This window comes from Oryzias latipes, chromosome 4, assembly GCF_002234675.1.
Source record: "Oryzias latipes chromosome 4, ASM223467v1".
NCBI classification, from domain to species: domain Eukaryota; kingdom Metazoa; phylum Chordata; class Actinopteri; order Beloniformes; family Adrianichthyidae; genus Oryzias; species Oryzias latipes.
The window spans coordinates 16,362,718-16,377,836 of NC_019862.2; the positions used below are offsets into that span (position 1 = coordinate 16,362,718).

At 37.6% G+C, this 15,119-nt stretch overlaps 2 protein-coding genes across 21 annotated transcripts in view; one reads left to right on the forward strand and one right to left on the reverse strand.

The window, feature by feature from the left end:
• Positions 1 to 15,119, forward strand: part of dock7 (dedicator of cytokinesis 7) — a 44,182-nt gene that overhangs the window by 11,385 nt on the left and 17,678 nt on the right. For 13 of the 20 annotated variants that reach the window (XM_020702470.2, XM_020702463.2, XM_020702465.2 and 10 more), the window contains exons 15-23: positions 7,023 to 7,140; positions 7,241 to 7,311; positions 9,215 to 9,353; positions 9,505 to 9,606; positions 9,879 to 9,965; positions 10,658 to 10,889; positions 11,575 to 11,739; positions 11,968 to 11,988; positions 13,877 to 14,046. In XM_020702470.2, coding sequence (XP_020558129.1) covers positions 7,023 to 7,140; positions 7,241 to 7,311; positions 9,215 to 9,353; positions 9,505 to 9,606; positions 9,879 to 9,965; positions 10,658 to 10,889; positions 11,575 to 11,739; positions 11,968 to 11,988; positions 13,877 to 14,046 — 1,105 coding nt within the window. The remainder of the gene's footprint in view (positions 1 to 7,022; positions 7,141 to 7,240; positions 7,312 to 9,214; positions 9,354 to 9,504; positions 9,607 to 9,878; positions 9,966 to 10,657; positions 10,890 to 11,574; positions 11,740 to 11,967; positions 11,989 to 13,876; positions 14,047 to 15,119) is intronic. The other 7 variants (XM_020702467.2, XM_020702472.2, XM_020702475.2 and 4 more) reach the window with 1 other exon arrangement.
• Positions 489 to 4,096, reverse strand: angptl3 (angiopoietin like 3). The gene is made up of 7 exons (XM_011474132.3): positions 3,462 to 4,096; positions 3,065 to 3,175; positions 2,833 to 2,944; positions 2,634 to 2,747; positions 2,455 to 2,550; positions 1,813 to 2,085; positions 489 to 1,653 (listed from the first exon to the last, which is right to left on the reverse strand). Exons 1-7 carry the CDS (start codon positions 3,987 to 3,989, stop codon positions 1,469 to 1,471), a joined length of 1,419 nt encoding a protein of 472 aa, XP_011472434.1. The 5' UTR covers positions 3,990 to 4,096; the 3' UTR covers positions 489 to 1,468.

Consider the following 15,119-nt stretch of genomic DNA (forward strand, 5'->3'; position numbering starts at 1 on the left):
CAACAGTAATACCCCAGATGGGCCATAATGAGTCACATTTTACGGAAAAACAAAAAAAGAAAAACCTAATTCCTGGAGTTACATTCATTTTATGGCAAAGACTGTAAACAAAACATGCTATTTTGCTTTGTGTTGTTAACTGTTTATAATTGCTATTATTAATATATTTAATCTGTCAGACCTGCAACACTCTTCAATATTTACATTTTTTGTTATCCTACAAAAGGGAAATGGCCCGTTTGATTGGAGTTAGTGCTATTAAGAGGCAGTCATTATTTTTTATGTGCCATTTTGAAGACGTTTCACAATAAAGTCAGCAAAATAAAAAAATATAGGATAATAATAGGTGTAGTTATGAAATTAAATTGTGGAACGCAACATTTTAAAACAGCATATGCTGCTTTTAAAATTAGGTCTTGGCACTGGATTGTAAAATCATCCAGACCTTTTCCATGAACAATATTATTTATTCATAGAACACTGTGAAACTTTTTTTTGAAACAGGATTTATTCGCATACAAAGTATTTGATCAGAATGACCGGTTGTATACAGGTCAGAGGACACCTAAATGTGCTCTAATAACAACAAAAGTCAATATGACTCATTAAAATTAAACAGCCATGTTATCTTAACAATACCAGCACATATCACATAACAGCATGCACATGTTTTAAATACTTTACAGAATAAAAAAGTAAAAACGTATTGAGAGAAAAGCGATTCATGCATTTCAGATGTTTTCATTTACTGCTATTTTTGTGGAAAATATGGCTGCAGAGGTTTGTTAACTAAACAGTATTTCTTTTCTAATTTTTTATCACTAAAACTGGAGAAAATAAAAGTGCATAATATCAAAAAACCACAAAAGCCACCCCATTTTAAAAGCACCTATAGGATGAGCACAAATTCAAGTGTTGGAATATACCTATTGAACCGTCACACATTGTATAAATCCTGCTGGTAAGCATGCTTTTTGACCATGGAAACATGCAGTACAGTCTAACATCACAAATATACGCATTACATGTCAAAAAATATTAAAAGCTAAACAGATCCATTAGAAGGTGCCTAAACATCTGATTAACCTCTTTTAGCTTTAGGATTATCGCTTCATGCTTTTGTATCGTTCTACAGTGCTGTGGCATTTGGTGGCTTGGAATCAGAATGCCAATGACAATCAATAGGTTCTGTTTGCTGGGGATTGCAAATATTACATAAAATAGTTTCACTGTCGTTGCAACATCCGTTGCATGTCATTGGCTGCGTCGTTGCAACAGTTCTGCAAACCTGACTTGTGACTCTTGGCGTGCTATTGGACAAAATGGTTCTAGGCATTCAACTTTGTGCTTGAGCTAAAATTGGGTTTTTCTGTAATGTACAAATTGAATGCTCTGAAAGCTGTCTTATTGTTGGACATTATTTACTAGTTACCAATAATGCAGCATGAGAATGGATGAACTGTCTTGTTCAGTTGGCCTTATTGGCAGTTATTGCTGGTCGTAAGGTGATTTTGGTCTTCTTGAAGTAATAGGAAGGCCCCGTGCGAGGCCTCCAGTGAACGCCCTTCCTCCGTACGGAGCGTCCTTTTGCCCTCATCCACAAGTACTTTCCATTTAAGTTGGATTCACAGGACATGCTTTGCCACCAGCCACCTAAAGAACAGGGAATAATTGCAATCTCAACTCTCATTTTACATGTAATTATATAGTTTGTCATTTTTGTCTTAGGAACAACATAAACTATGTGTAATGCTAGTGCTTATTTCAGTCCTCATGCTGCACATGATCTAAACTAACTTGTCAGAACAGTACCTGTGTTATTTCGGGCACAGCTGGAGTCGCGCTGGTCGTTGTTAGATCTGTCTTTAGTGGAGAACTTCATGCCATTGAGGTTCGTCATTGCATCCTGCAAATCTCCTGAGAAGTTGCTGACATGGAGGGTGTAGCCAGTGGAGGGACTTCCCACTACAAAGTGATACTCAGCCCAGTGCTTTTCTTCCTTCCAGTCTTCTAGATCAATGCGAAGGATGTAAGGTCGTTGCTGTGTAAGACTGTGTATCTTCTGAAGACCCAGCCAAAAGTCCTCTACAAAAGACAATTTTATTCATGTTATTTAAATACTTTTTTTGTCAATTAAACTCTAACAGGGAATTAAGGGGTTTATCCATGTATCTATTAGCAGGCTCTGACAAAGAATATGGTCTTATAGTAATTCACAGTAAAGCCCTGAGTCATCTATATGGATTATAAGCAAAGTTATAATCAGCTTAGAGAATGTGTGACCAAAATTCAGAGCTGCACCAGTCCTTTCTGATGACAGGACTTATCAAGTGCTACAAGGAAAGCTTCCAAACTGCCTGTTCACACATATGGTGTGGCAAAAGGCGTACAGTTTGGACAACCTTCTAAACTGGAACTCTTAAGTTTATGTAGAATTTTATGAAGAATACTTACTCTCCAAATCTCCAAAGCCTTTCTCATACTTGTCCCACGACTCATCAAAATCCACTGAACCATCCAGCCGACGCTGGATAACGGTTAAACTGCCATCTGTCGAAACATATTGATACAGATACTGATACAGACATTTTGGCACAGTAGCTGGGGAATCAGATTACTTCAGATTTGCTTACCTGAATCTATTTCACAATAAACATAGAAAGGCTCAGATTGGTTCGGTTTGATCATGTAGATTCCACTGTTATCCTCTCCTTTGTTAAACAAATCACTGCAGTCCACTGGGAGATCTGAAAACACACAAAGAAAAGGTAATAACAAAAATGCTCAATTGCTAACGTTTTTTTTATATTAAAAAGTATTATTTAAAAGTACCATTTATTTCCAAGCCGGTTGTGTTTGCTGTCAAATATTCAAAAATGTCAGATGCTGTTTGATCTGGGTCCACTGGCTTATCAACGGTGTCTTGGAAACTGTCAAAACTGAGCTGGAAGGCGAAAGAAAAAAAATTATTAACATAACCCTAAAAAGAGGGTAAATCATGCTAAACATAAAATACTCTTGTGACAGACTAGAGACGTTTGACCAACTCTTGTGCCACAACTACCTTTTCTTCTAAGTGTTTAATCTTGGTGTTCTGGTTGTCCAGCTGATCATGCTGCTCCTTCACAGATTTCAGAAGACTGGTGATTGTTCTCTCTTGAGCATCAATCACTTCCTACAAATTATTACACCACAAGTTAAAAACCCAAACTGCACTTCTGCTGCATTTAGTTTATAAGCTTATGTTAAAAAAATTAAAGAAAAAGCATGAATTTTTAAATATGAATCGTTTATTATGATCATTTGAAACAGTACATTTGTTCAACTTTAAATTACACTGCACACTGCTTATAAAAGAAACTGTTGGTTGATGGTTGTTGCAGTACTTGACTTTTAAAAGTAAAATTTCAGAGAAAGATTTATCAGAGAACCACCACTGTAATTGTTGCATCATTCATTACCTTGAGCGTTGTAATTTCACTGAGCTGGTCTGAAGGGATCATACTCTGCGACAATCCCTTCAGTCTCTCCTCCAGGCTCCCCACTTTCTTCTGTAGCTGCGTACGTTCCTGCAGGATGTTATTAATCTTGGAGTTGATTTCCAGTGATAAGTTTCTGATCTCCTCGTTGTTTGCCTTCAAGAAGCTGGTGGTTTTTTTGAGCTCCTCCTCTTCTTCTTTTATTTCTGACGTGACCACAGAGAGCTGGTAAAAGGAGCGGTCAAAAATGTTGAGCTTCTGGAAGATGTCATTGATTTGGGCTTTGGTCTTGTGGACGAACTCCCGTAAGCTCTGCCCGAGTTGGAGAAGTCCATTAGCTAGCAGGCGCACATCATCCAGCATGGCAAAGCGAGACTTGATCTCAGTGGGGGTTGGTGCTGTGATGAAGGCCTCAGGAGGCAAGGTGGGGACCTGTTGTCTACCCGAATTACCCGAAAAAACGACGGCAGTTGAGCTGACCACCACCAACAAGAGCAAGAACAGCTTCATCGTGACTTTCTTGTCCACTCTCGAATGGGGAACTATTTTCTGATGTCAGTCTTTTCTCTTCTCTGCTTACAAGCTAGTCTCCCTCGCTGTTAAAATGCAGTGAGAGCAGCAGGCTGTCCCTTGTTATATATTGCGCTTTCAGTAAAGGGGGGGGGGGGGGATTAGCTGATCATTAAACCCTGCTATGTTTTTAGCTTTGTATCCTACCTCCTCCCAAATCCCCTGTCAAACCCCCCCTCTCTTAAACAAACAAATCACAGTAGTTTGCAAATGACATGCTCTCCCCCCTTCTCTACTAACAATTTAACCCCAATCCCCTCTCCGTACCTCACCCCACCCCACCCTTTCTCCATCTGTGGTGCAGCACTTTAGCTGATCAGCAGAAAAGCCAACAATAGCTATTGCTGTTTTTGATGGATCGTCAGTGCAATCAATCCCAAGTCTTATAGCCCTGTGCAGACTTCACTCTGGTTGATAATGTTGTGTGTAATTAATGCTTGGTTTGATTTAGCATTCTGCTGAATCAGCTCAGTGAGGCGCTCTCCATCTCTTGCTGTCTGTCTCACCTGGTTTTGTGTGGGTCCAAAGAAGGCATAAAATCTGCGAAGGGTTCAGCTTCTGGGCATGAATGATAATGCAAAGTTTGTACAGTATGTACATCACTGTAGTCTTATTCTCCAGTTTGATCACTTTTATCCCAAGTTTGGCAATTGTGGAATTTTTGTCATTACCAGATTCTGAATTGGGAAGAATATAGACACAGAGTTGCAAACAGAGCCCATGGAGTCACTAATGTTATCCCTTATACTTTGGAGTTCCAGTTTTGTAAAGTTCACTTCATCAATATGAAAACTCACTGGAGCAGAGATTTCTTATCTTAGTGTGTTATATTGTTTTTTTTTTAAATACCCCACATTATGAATTAACTTCATAGCGCTGGTAGGTTGAAACAATCATCATAGTGACACTAAATCAGAGCAATTTATTTTGCAATATATTGACTATTAAATAACTGCTGGAATAGCTTCCCATCAAATCTTGAAATAAATGCAATCGGTATAAGAAATAGTGTTGGTAAAAAATGATTACAAAATAAATCATGCTGATTCTGGAATATTTTTATTTACACCATGTGTATTGAGAACAGTCTTAAAAATGTTTTGGGTCAGCTAAATTGTCGGTTGGCTTATACCAGCATTTTGCCTTTATTATTGCACTGGTGTTTCAAAGCAATAGTCTTTGCTGGACCCCTGATATAGTTACTAATAACTGCAGATTATTGCTCCAGGAATTAAAAATGTGCAAAACCAAGATGAGAAAATGAATATTTAACCATGGACAAAAACTAAATGGATATAAAAATGATTTTTTAGTCGATGGTACCAATGAAATTCAGTGTATTTATGCATTTTGTTTTGATTTTAGTTTCTCCGTTACGCATTTAGTTTTGATAAACAGTAATGTTTTTTTAACTCCTATGTCACCTTTCAGCTTAAATTAGTATAACAGCATTAAGTGCCAATCTCCGACTGGAACCGTGTTAGTTAGCATTTTGGTTGGCCTTTCCAGTGTTTACTGATTTACCCAGGTTACATCTGACGGGAAGAGTTAACCAATCATTGTTTCCTCCACTTGTGCTTACATGGATAGTTTGGCTTTTGCCCCCTCTAAAATTATCTTGGGGTCGGTGAACTTTTTCCATGCACCCATTTCAGCTGTGAGGATGTGCTAAATAAAAAGCTACCAGTAGCCATCATGAAAATATTCCCACGCTTTCTTCTCAGTTGTGGTCACATCTGTTGCCTGTGAGTTCATTCCCCACAGAATCAACCACGTCATTGTGGTTTGTTAGCTCATCCCAATCGGTTTCACTCAAACTATCCTAAGATGGTGTCTTTCTTACCAACATTTGTCCTACTGACGGTAATGATGAAGACTTTGATATTTAATAGGTTATTATTTCTTTTGCAACTGCATTATTTATGGCATGATGGAGTTTGCCTGGTTGTGATTCATCAAGTCATTAAAAGAAGGGAGAAAAACTTTTCACAAAGATAACAAGAGTGATTCACTGAATACGGGATTGTCGATTAATCCAAAAATTTGCCACGAATCCCAAAAGCTCCAGACATACTTTTCTTTAAATAAATTACACATATTTATTGTAACTATTTATTTAAACTTTTTATTTGTTGTGTTTTAATTGCAACAAATTACCAGTTTGGAAAGGCCTACAGTAATGGCTTATTTTGTGAGTTTTTCTTTATTGGGGCCCCATGCTTCTATATTACATAAGTCTTACATGAAGAATGTGGTACCCAACTTAATTACCACACAAAGTTATATAACTTTTTCCAGTGGATCAATGTCAGGAATATAAATAAAAGTTTTACCTTCTGTGTATTACTGGAATATATTTGTAAGTGGTAAGTGATCAAGAAGAATCAATATCTTCCTGTACAGTTAGTTATTAGCAGACCAAGCCTCCTGTATTTGCCAATCAGATTTTGACTGACTCATCAGTCCATAGAATGTGACATAACATTGTTAGATAACTGGGGACTACTGCCCTCAAAGATGCTTGGTCTACTTCAAAGAAAGTATCAGTTTGTGGTTTTCTGGTTCAGGATTACCTCAGATTTAAAAGTTATACACTAAATAAGCTGAATAAATACTCTGCTCTGAATAAGATTGGAAAAAAAGTTGTGACAAAATTCTTTTTCTAAGTGTCCTCAATTCAATTGTATGTATATAGCCTAATTTTACAACTCTAATCAAGTCAAACTTTATTTATAAAGCACTTTTCCTATGAAAGCATAACCCAAGTGCTACAACAACAATCATCTCAATGGGCTTCAAACTGGTAGCTTTGTAACAAACATGAATCATAAAAAACAAAGTCATAGAATTCAATAGGAAATGGCTTAACTAAACTAGACAAACTAAACTAAACTGAGCATCCCTGCCCTTATACATATTTTTTTTGCTATATTTTAAACACCTATCCTATAATGAGAGATTTTTCTTTGTCAGGAATCTGCTGTATGTAAACCCCCAGAGCCTCAACTTTGCCAACCGCCAAGGTTCAGCCCGCAACATCACAGTAAAAGTGCAATTTATGAATGGAGAGGATCCAAACAATGCCATGCCGGTACGCTTATCTGTCAGATTTTTTTCACAAAGTTATTTTTGTGAACAAGGAATCAGAAATTGTAATTTTGGCTGTAATGTTACTGCACTTTATTCCTTAGGTTATATTTGGGAAGTCGAGCTGTGCTGATTTCTTTAAGGAGGCCTACACTGCAGTGGTGTACCATAACAGGTGGGTTCTTTGTTGGTCTACATAATAATGACATGCTAATAAGCATGTCATTTATTTATCCTCTAATAATGCATTTTAAATACATTTTAAAAAACTTTATATAGTCATTACTTAATTATTAAGTATTTTTTTCTGTTACTGATAAAAAATACCTTCTGTAACAGAAATCCTTCAGCTCTTAGAATCTTTTTCATTTCTTTTTTTTTTTTTCAAAATTGTTTTTATTAGATTTTAGAACAGCAGTATTAAAGACAAGATAAAAACAATCAAATACACTTTTTTTTCTCCCCCCCCCTTATTGTTGTTATGATTGTTGTTGAGTGGGGGTTTGGATTTTTATAAGCTTTCGCTTCTTCCATTCCCCTTTCAAATCTTATTTTCCAAGTCATGTATTGACTTATATTTTCTTTTTCCAGGTAAATGTTGATTCGATTTGAAAAAAAACTTGTTACTTGATATCACACCCAATGGAACAACAAACAAAAAAAAAAAGAAAGAAAGAATCTTTTTCATTTCTAAAGCAATTTTACACTGTAATTAAAGTAAACAATATAGTATTTCACTAAATAAAGTGAAAAAAGATAGATTAAATTGATAGAAGTACCTGAAGTTCTAAACGAAAATCATAGAGTCTTTATATATTTTTGGTACCCTGCTCAATTTAGTTTTTCTTATTGAATTCCACCCTAGGAAAAGTTACATACGGTGACCCCCCCCCCCCCCCCCCCCAAAACAAAAATTATTTCTTTATCCAGAATGAAAATAGTTGTTCCCAAGAGAAAACGATCTTTGATCCTTCCTAAACAGTTTTAGACACTCTTTTATCCTAAAATCAATCTTAGGCCGAATCAGAATTCTTTCCCTACCCCTCTGGCTTCTCCCTATCCCTCCAGTTGTGGGTTCATCTGGAGGGTTAAGGGTGTCTGAAATAGTTTTTTGAAAGGGAAACCTTAGCGGCAAGAGGGCTCTGTATCCCCGCGCCGTAAGGGGAATTCATGTGGCGCTGTGCCGCGGAGGGGAAAAGCACTTTTCTTCATGTGGTTGTGCTCTGAAGCACAAAAGTTTTTATGTAAAAGTAAGTGATAGCTTTTTGTTTTAGCATGACTTTTCAGTTATAAAACTGGTGTTATGCATTTTCCGAGCGCTGGCACCTACATGCTAACATGGATGACCGGCGACTATTGATGACATCATCGAGTGGGAGTGTCGTCCGATTTAGAAGACACTATTTTTTCTAGAACTCTCTGTTTGGAAGAAGGCGTAGGGGTAGGATAAGAATTCTGATTCGGCCTTCCTTGAGTTTTGTTCTATATTAGACATTCAGTCCAATTTATAATTTGGGTTGCCTAAAGTGTGAATTTTGGTTGTGCTTACTGATCTCTAATTTAACTACAAAGCCGTACTGCTTGATGGATTATTGGAGCATAGTGGTGCTGTAGTCAGGAGCCCTTTGCAGTGATACGTACCGTTCTTCAACTGTTTGTGAATGAGTTGAGTAAAGTTTGACTTATCTGACAGGTTTGTTTTGCTTGATGCGTGTAGTCCGAAAAATACGTTACTTTTTAAAATGAAAAGAATTGTATTTTTCTTTAACTAGAGAACCTTATGTTGCAAATCCTTCTTCAAAGAAAAACAGGATCAAAGGAGTTAAATATTATTTAGCCGGTGTTGGATTTTAGGTTGAGCCTCCTTGATTTAAGAGACATTCTGCATCTGGGTCAGACTGCCATCTAACCACCCAGGTGGGGGTGCTTTAAAAGACTATTCCCACCATGTGTTGGCCTCTTAGAAAAGCAAATCTATTTTGGCTCCTTTCCACTTTTGAAGCATCAGCTCATTTAATGGGAAGCGGCCTGATAGTGCGTTCAGCAGCTTTTTACATTGTGTTTCTTAATTGCTGCAGATCGCCTGACTTTCACGATGAGATCAAGATCAAACTGCCTGCCTCTTTGTCAGACCACCACCACATTCTCTTCACCTTTTACCACGTCAGCTGTCAGCAGAAGCAGAACACACCACTGGAGACCCCAGTGGGATACACGGTGGGTGAAATACTCTCTGGGAGGGCATGAGAACTACTTGTGCAGCTCTTTGTTTATATAAAATGTTTTAATTTAAGCACTAAAATAAAATAAAAACACTTAATGACAAACAGAAAAACGGTTGCTGATGTTTCCTTTTCTTCTCTTGTAGTGGATACCCATGCTGCAGAATGGACGCCTGAGGACGGGACACTTCTGCTTGCCTGTATCACTGGAGAAGCCACCACAGTCATACTCTGTTCTCTCTCCAGATGTAATAACCAACTAGCAAATCTTTTACAGAAATGCCCTAGTAAAAAATTTAAATAATCCTCAAAATGACGTCCCGTTATATCCTTTGTTTGCCTTCATAAAGCCAAGAGTTAAATGAAATTTCTTTCTTAAGTTTGGTCTAAATTCCTGTGAATGGGGCTTGAGATGGTTCACAAAAGAACATATTTATTTACCAAAACTAGTATTTTTTCTGATCCCTCTCAGTCGCAGACAGACACAGTCCAGGTTTACTGGAGTTTTGTTGCATTTCAGGTTCCTCTGCCGGGGATGAAGTGGGTCGACAATCATCGAGGTGTATTCAATGTACAGGTGGTGGCTGTTTCAACCATCCACACACAGGTAACGAGATTACAATGGACACTTTGAAAGTAGTCTTCCTTATTTGTATTTTGATTCTTAGTTTTCTCAGATGGTTTCATTCTTTTTCACTAAAGTCATCATTTTTCTACCTAAAATTTGTAAGATGATGATTAGAAATGAAACAAAAAAAGTACAATGCAATTATCTTCATAAACAGACAACTATGTAAATGTTTTTAATTCAAAGTTATCAAAATTCTTCCTCTCATTTTGTATGTAATTCTTTCTCAACAGTTTCTTTTTGGATAAATCTTAACTCACTGGTTATGAGGGTTACTCCATCTTTGTATTTGTTTGGGGGTGGAAGGCTTGACTGTGACTAATGGGCCCATAAATCACTCCTCCTGGCTGAGATTAGATTTGTTGGATCCTTTTTTGTTCTTGTGGAAATATTTGCTGTGCGGTGAGCTTCTTGCAGGCAAATACAATCGAGAAGATCTGTGTTTACTTCTGATTTTGGACTTCTAATGCTCTTTGCTACTCTCTGAATGTTTCCTTGTTGGTGTTTTTTAAGCATCTTCTCTTTTTTTCTTATTTTACCTTACCTTTTCACTTGTTTTCACTGTTCAGTACCACAGTTTACATCACTGACTTGCGAAAGTTTGTTTTGGAAACTCATTCACTTTTACATCTCTTTCCTCACCCCATCCTCTAAATGCCCCTCCCTCTCAGGATCAGTACCTGGATAAATTTTTTGCCTTGGTCCACGCCCTGGATGAGCACATGTTTCCAGTCAGAATAGGAGACATGCGCATCATGGAGAATAGCCTGGAGGCTGAGCTCAAGTCCAGCATTGCAGCTCTCAATTCTTCCCAGCTGGAACCAGTGGTTCGATTCCTTCACCTGCTACTCGACAAGTTGGTGCTGCTTGTGGTTCGACCGCCAGTCATTGCTGGGCAGATTGGTAGGATTCTGGACTGTATAAACTGAAAAGACCCTTTAAATATTTTGGATCAGATTTGGTGTTTGTGCAGAAAAATTTGAAGCACATTTTGTCTTTAAAAATGTCACTTTTTTTTATTTGATTTTTTTTATTTGAAATGGGTTATATATATACATCCATACAATGACGTATCAAACTTAGGATAATTAGACATAAAATTAAATATTGCTTGAAAGGGAGTGGAAGGAAGCAAACTTATATAATCCCACCCCTGTTCTACCGCAACCATTTTATTACATGATTTATCATTATCCGGTTCCTAGCTTTTATTAGAAAGAATTAAGAATCCTTAGATATCAATAAAGCACATGACAAAGAGGAATTACTTAAATTATTATGTAAAAAAGAACTATTTTAGAAATCAACATGGCAAATGCGGTCCATGAAAGGATACAACGCAGCTTGGATATCATCAAGAACCTTTTTAAGGTCTTGGTAGTCACCTGTTGCATAGTTTTTCTTAGAGGCCATGGTCAGCTCTCTTTTTTTAGAGAAAATCAACTTTTAGGTCACTTGAAGATAATTGTTTAGCCGCCGTGAGCCACACGCGTGCGTGCCGTAACCCGGAACCGGAAAAACTTTCAATGTATTGATTACACAGGGCAGAGTTGATGCTCTAGTGAAGAAACCTCCTGTGTGTCTTAAGTGAATTTAGGTCAAGCATCCTTTGAAGTCATGGCGTCTATAGTCAACCGGCTTCACAAGTGCCTGGACACCAGCCAGGACATGCACGGCCGCAACAGCCTGCTGTCTTCCTACATCCACTACGTCTTTCGCCTCCCCAGCACAGACCCAAGCTCAGCTTCGCCAGGTAAATCACAGAATATGCAGGTCTCATTTATTTATTTTACATTTTTCCATACTTGCATGTCCATTTTTGCTCTTCTGATGTCCTCTTTTGATTTTTCTTTCAGCTTACCCTAACTGTTTTTTAAACTTGCCTGCAATAATTTCCTTGCTCTTATTTATTTTTTTGTCTTGCAATTTATTTATTTTTTTTCCTCTCACACCCGTTTTGTCTTCTGCCTGACCAACACAGATCCCAACTCATCCCTCACAGGTAGATATCCACCACTGTTGTAGTCCATGTTAAGACACTTTATCATTTTTAGACAAAACGTTCCACACCACCTTTTTGTGTAAGTTCAACGTTAGAAACCTTGTGTTGTCTGCAAGTGTAGACCTGCTCCATTTGCAGCTAGTTACGTGCAACAAAAAAATACCATAATTCACTGAAAGATTGTTCATTCCACACTGCATTACTCGGCATGTACTTGTCCATATATGGTAACTTTTGGTGCAACTTACTCTTAGTACACTAGTCCTATGAAAATTGCCTAATCCTGTAATACTGGCTACAGGAAATAACCGCTGCTCTTCAAACTAAAGTTTGGGCAATTGATGTTATACTAACTGATTCTGAAGCTGAGTAAAGCAGCTTTGCGCCAATATGCAATACTTAAGGACAGTTGTCTCCAACCTTTTTCAGGCTACGGATCGGTTTTACATCAGGCGATATTTTCGCGGACTGGTCCGAACAGACCTGAAGTTTGCGTTTAATATTTTTAAGCATCCGGTCCCTGAAAAAACTATTTTTCCAAGTTGAAAAGCCACTACAAGAAATTTAGTTTAAACAAATCTGAAAACATTAGTAGATTTTTCTTTCTTTACAGATGACAAAGATTTTATGAAGCAAAGTTGTTGATTTGTAGAAGTTGTAAATGATTCAATAAAAGCAGCATTACACTTTTTTTTCATAGAATACCATTATAACACTAAGAAGTCAACCCAAACTCGGATCATCTTTCAGAGCAAAAAGATTTATCATATTTTGTTTTTACATACATCCTGAGGAACATTTTCTGTGCTAAATTTTCTGAACAGATGCCTGCCTAATTAACCCTTGCTGTAGGAAAATTCATAAATGTCCTTTTTTAAAAGTTTTAAATCAGAAACAACTTTATTTTATTGAATTTTTTTGTCTGTAATATTCTTGTGGTTGGCTTAAACTCTGTGATGAAGATTTTCCGTTTTGCGTCAAAGTGGATGTTAACAACCGGACGCTAACTTCAGCTACGTCCAACCGTTAAGCTGTGATGAACAAATAAACCAAAATAAAATAATGCAACCAGCGTAAAACTGTTTTTGACTGGTCTGACTTTTCTAAATATAATAAAAATACATGCATCCACCGTGTCTGCAACTTCATTATCTGCACGTGAAACATTCAAAAGTTAGTCGCTCCATACTAGGCAGAGCGAGCAGCTTCTGGTATTTGGAGGAAGACTCCTGGTTTCGTCTGTAAATAGTAGCTTTATGTTCTTTGGATTGAAGGCTTCGGTTTCCTCACTGACTCGCTTCTCCCCGAAGAAACTTTCCAAATAATTTTATTGTTTGGTTTTTGTAAGCTTTTAAGTGTTGAGCAGTTTTGGGTTCAAGCCAACTACCCAAGGGGCTTCTCGTACAGGCAGCTGCTTACACTCACATGATGTGTCAAGACAGACAGATATGGTCAGGAAATAAACAAAACAGAAATAATCAACGTTAATGAATGCTTTTTTTTTTTTTCTGTCTGTGGCCCGGTACCAAGTGACCCATGGACCGGTACCGGTGTGCAGCCCGGGGGTTGGTGACCACTGAGAATCTGTTGGATATGTACATTAATTGCATAAATGGTTCAGACTTATGGTTGTTCATAGAGTGTCAACACTTAAAGGGTTAAAGAGAAGTAGAAGCCCTGCTTTAATATACATATCTTATATTTTCCTAACGGTTAAACTCTTGTTTTGCTTTACTAATTAAACAATACCATAACCTTATCCTTTTTTTCCAACCTGTCATTTAAAAACATATGATTATCAATACATTTTTGGCTGCACAAGCTTATCCAAAATCCAATCACTTCCTGACCCATTTATTCTTTTTGTCTTTCTTTTGGGGTCTCCCAGGACCCGGAGGCTTAGGAGGTTCAGTGCACTATGCCACCATGGCCCGCTCAGCTATCAGACCAGCAAGCCTCAACCTCAACCGCTCCCGTAGCCTTAGCAACAGTAACCCAGACATATCTGGGACGCCAACGTCTCCTGACGATGAGGTTCGCTCCATCATTGGCAGCAAGGTAAGGTTGTCACACATAATTTCCGAATTGATCCATCTCAATGGGCAATGGGCCAAGCATATCTATAAAGGAAGCTCTACACGTTACCCCTAGAGAGACAGTACCTCAAGCAAGTGTTATGTATAGCTCAGTTGCCTACAAATAGAAAAAATTGTATTTGTAATAAAAAGTAGCTAGTTTTTGGTAGATTAAAATGCAGCTTTTTTTTTTACTCTGTCTCACATCAGAAATCTGCAGTGTCATAACTGACCATTTAGTGTTGCTTCAAGTTATACGGAGGAGACAGACAAAAAAAATCAGTTTCAGCAATTTTCACAATTCATATTCATGTCCTATAGGCTCCGTGCACGTAGTCTATTCTACACTGAAGTTATTAAGCAGCTAGCTTTTACTGATACTGATGTATTTTATTAAGACTCAAGAAAAAAACTTGCGCCAAATCCATATTTCTTAACCTACATAAATGAAGGGGCCTCTGCGTGCACTGTAACCCAGTGGAGTTTTATCGACATGTAAACTGTATAACCAACGCGTAAACACAAGTTTGAACATCTTATCTGTCTAACCGGCGTAACCTCAACCTGTCACTCACATATACATGCAAAAAAAAGGGGGTTGTGAAAAGATATAGTATCCTTTTCCTTCTCATCTGTTCTAAAAATGCCAAAAGGTTGAACAGCAGCTTACATTCACTCTGTTAGCGTTTTTTACTCCTCTTTATTCCATTTTTTATTTAACAGTTGTCATGTATTGAGTTTTGTATGTTCTGTGGTTTCTCTCTGTCAACATTTTCTTGACTCGGAAAGCACATGAGCACTGACTGACTGACTGATCTCATGTACCTTTCTGATCTAATGGTCTTGCTGTGCTTGTATATGTAATATGTTGGATGCAGCCCTATTTTGATGAATGATCCCTACTCTAATAAAACTTCTTCTTTTTCTTTGAGCTAGGGTAAGTTATTTTATCTACAAAGAAAAGGCAGGAATAGACAGAATCTTTGTTTTACTCCTCTGTTCTGATCGTTTGGATCTTCATTTACTGACGGCTAATCTTCCAGCACTCATGAACTA

Bases quoted from the DNA above. Each gene is read 5' to 3' on its own strand.
- angptl3 (XM_011474132.3), bottom strand. From the start codon at position 3,989: ATGAAGCTGTTCTTGCTCTTGTTGGTGGTGGTCAGCTCAACTGCCGTC. The intron at 2,086-2,454 runs GTAAGTATTCTT...TGTCTTTTGTAG, and splicing joins AGGCTTTGGAGATTTGGAGA to AGGACTTTTGGCTGGGTCTT. The intron at 1,654-1,812 runs GTACTGTTCTGA...CCTGTTCTTTAG, and splicing joins CTGTGCCCGAAATAACACAG to GTGGCTGGTGGCAAAGCATG.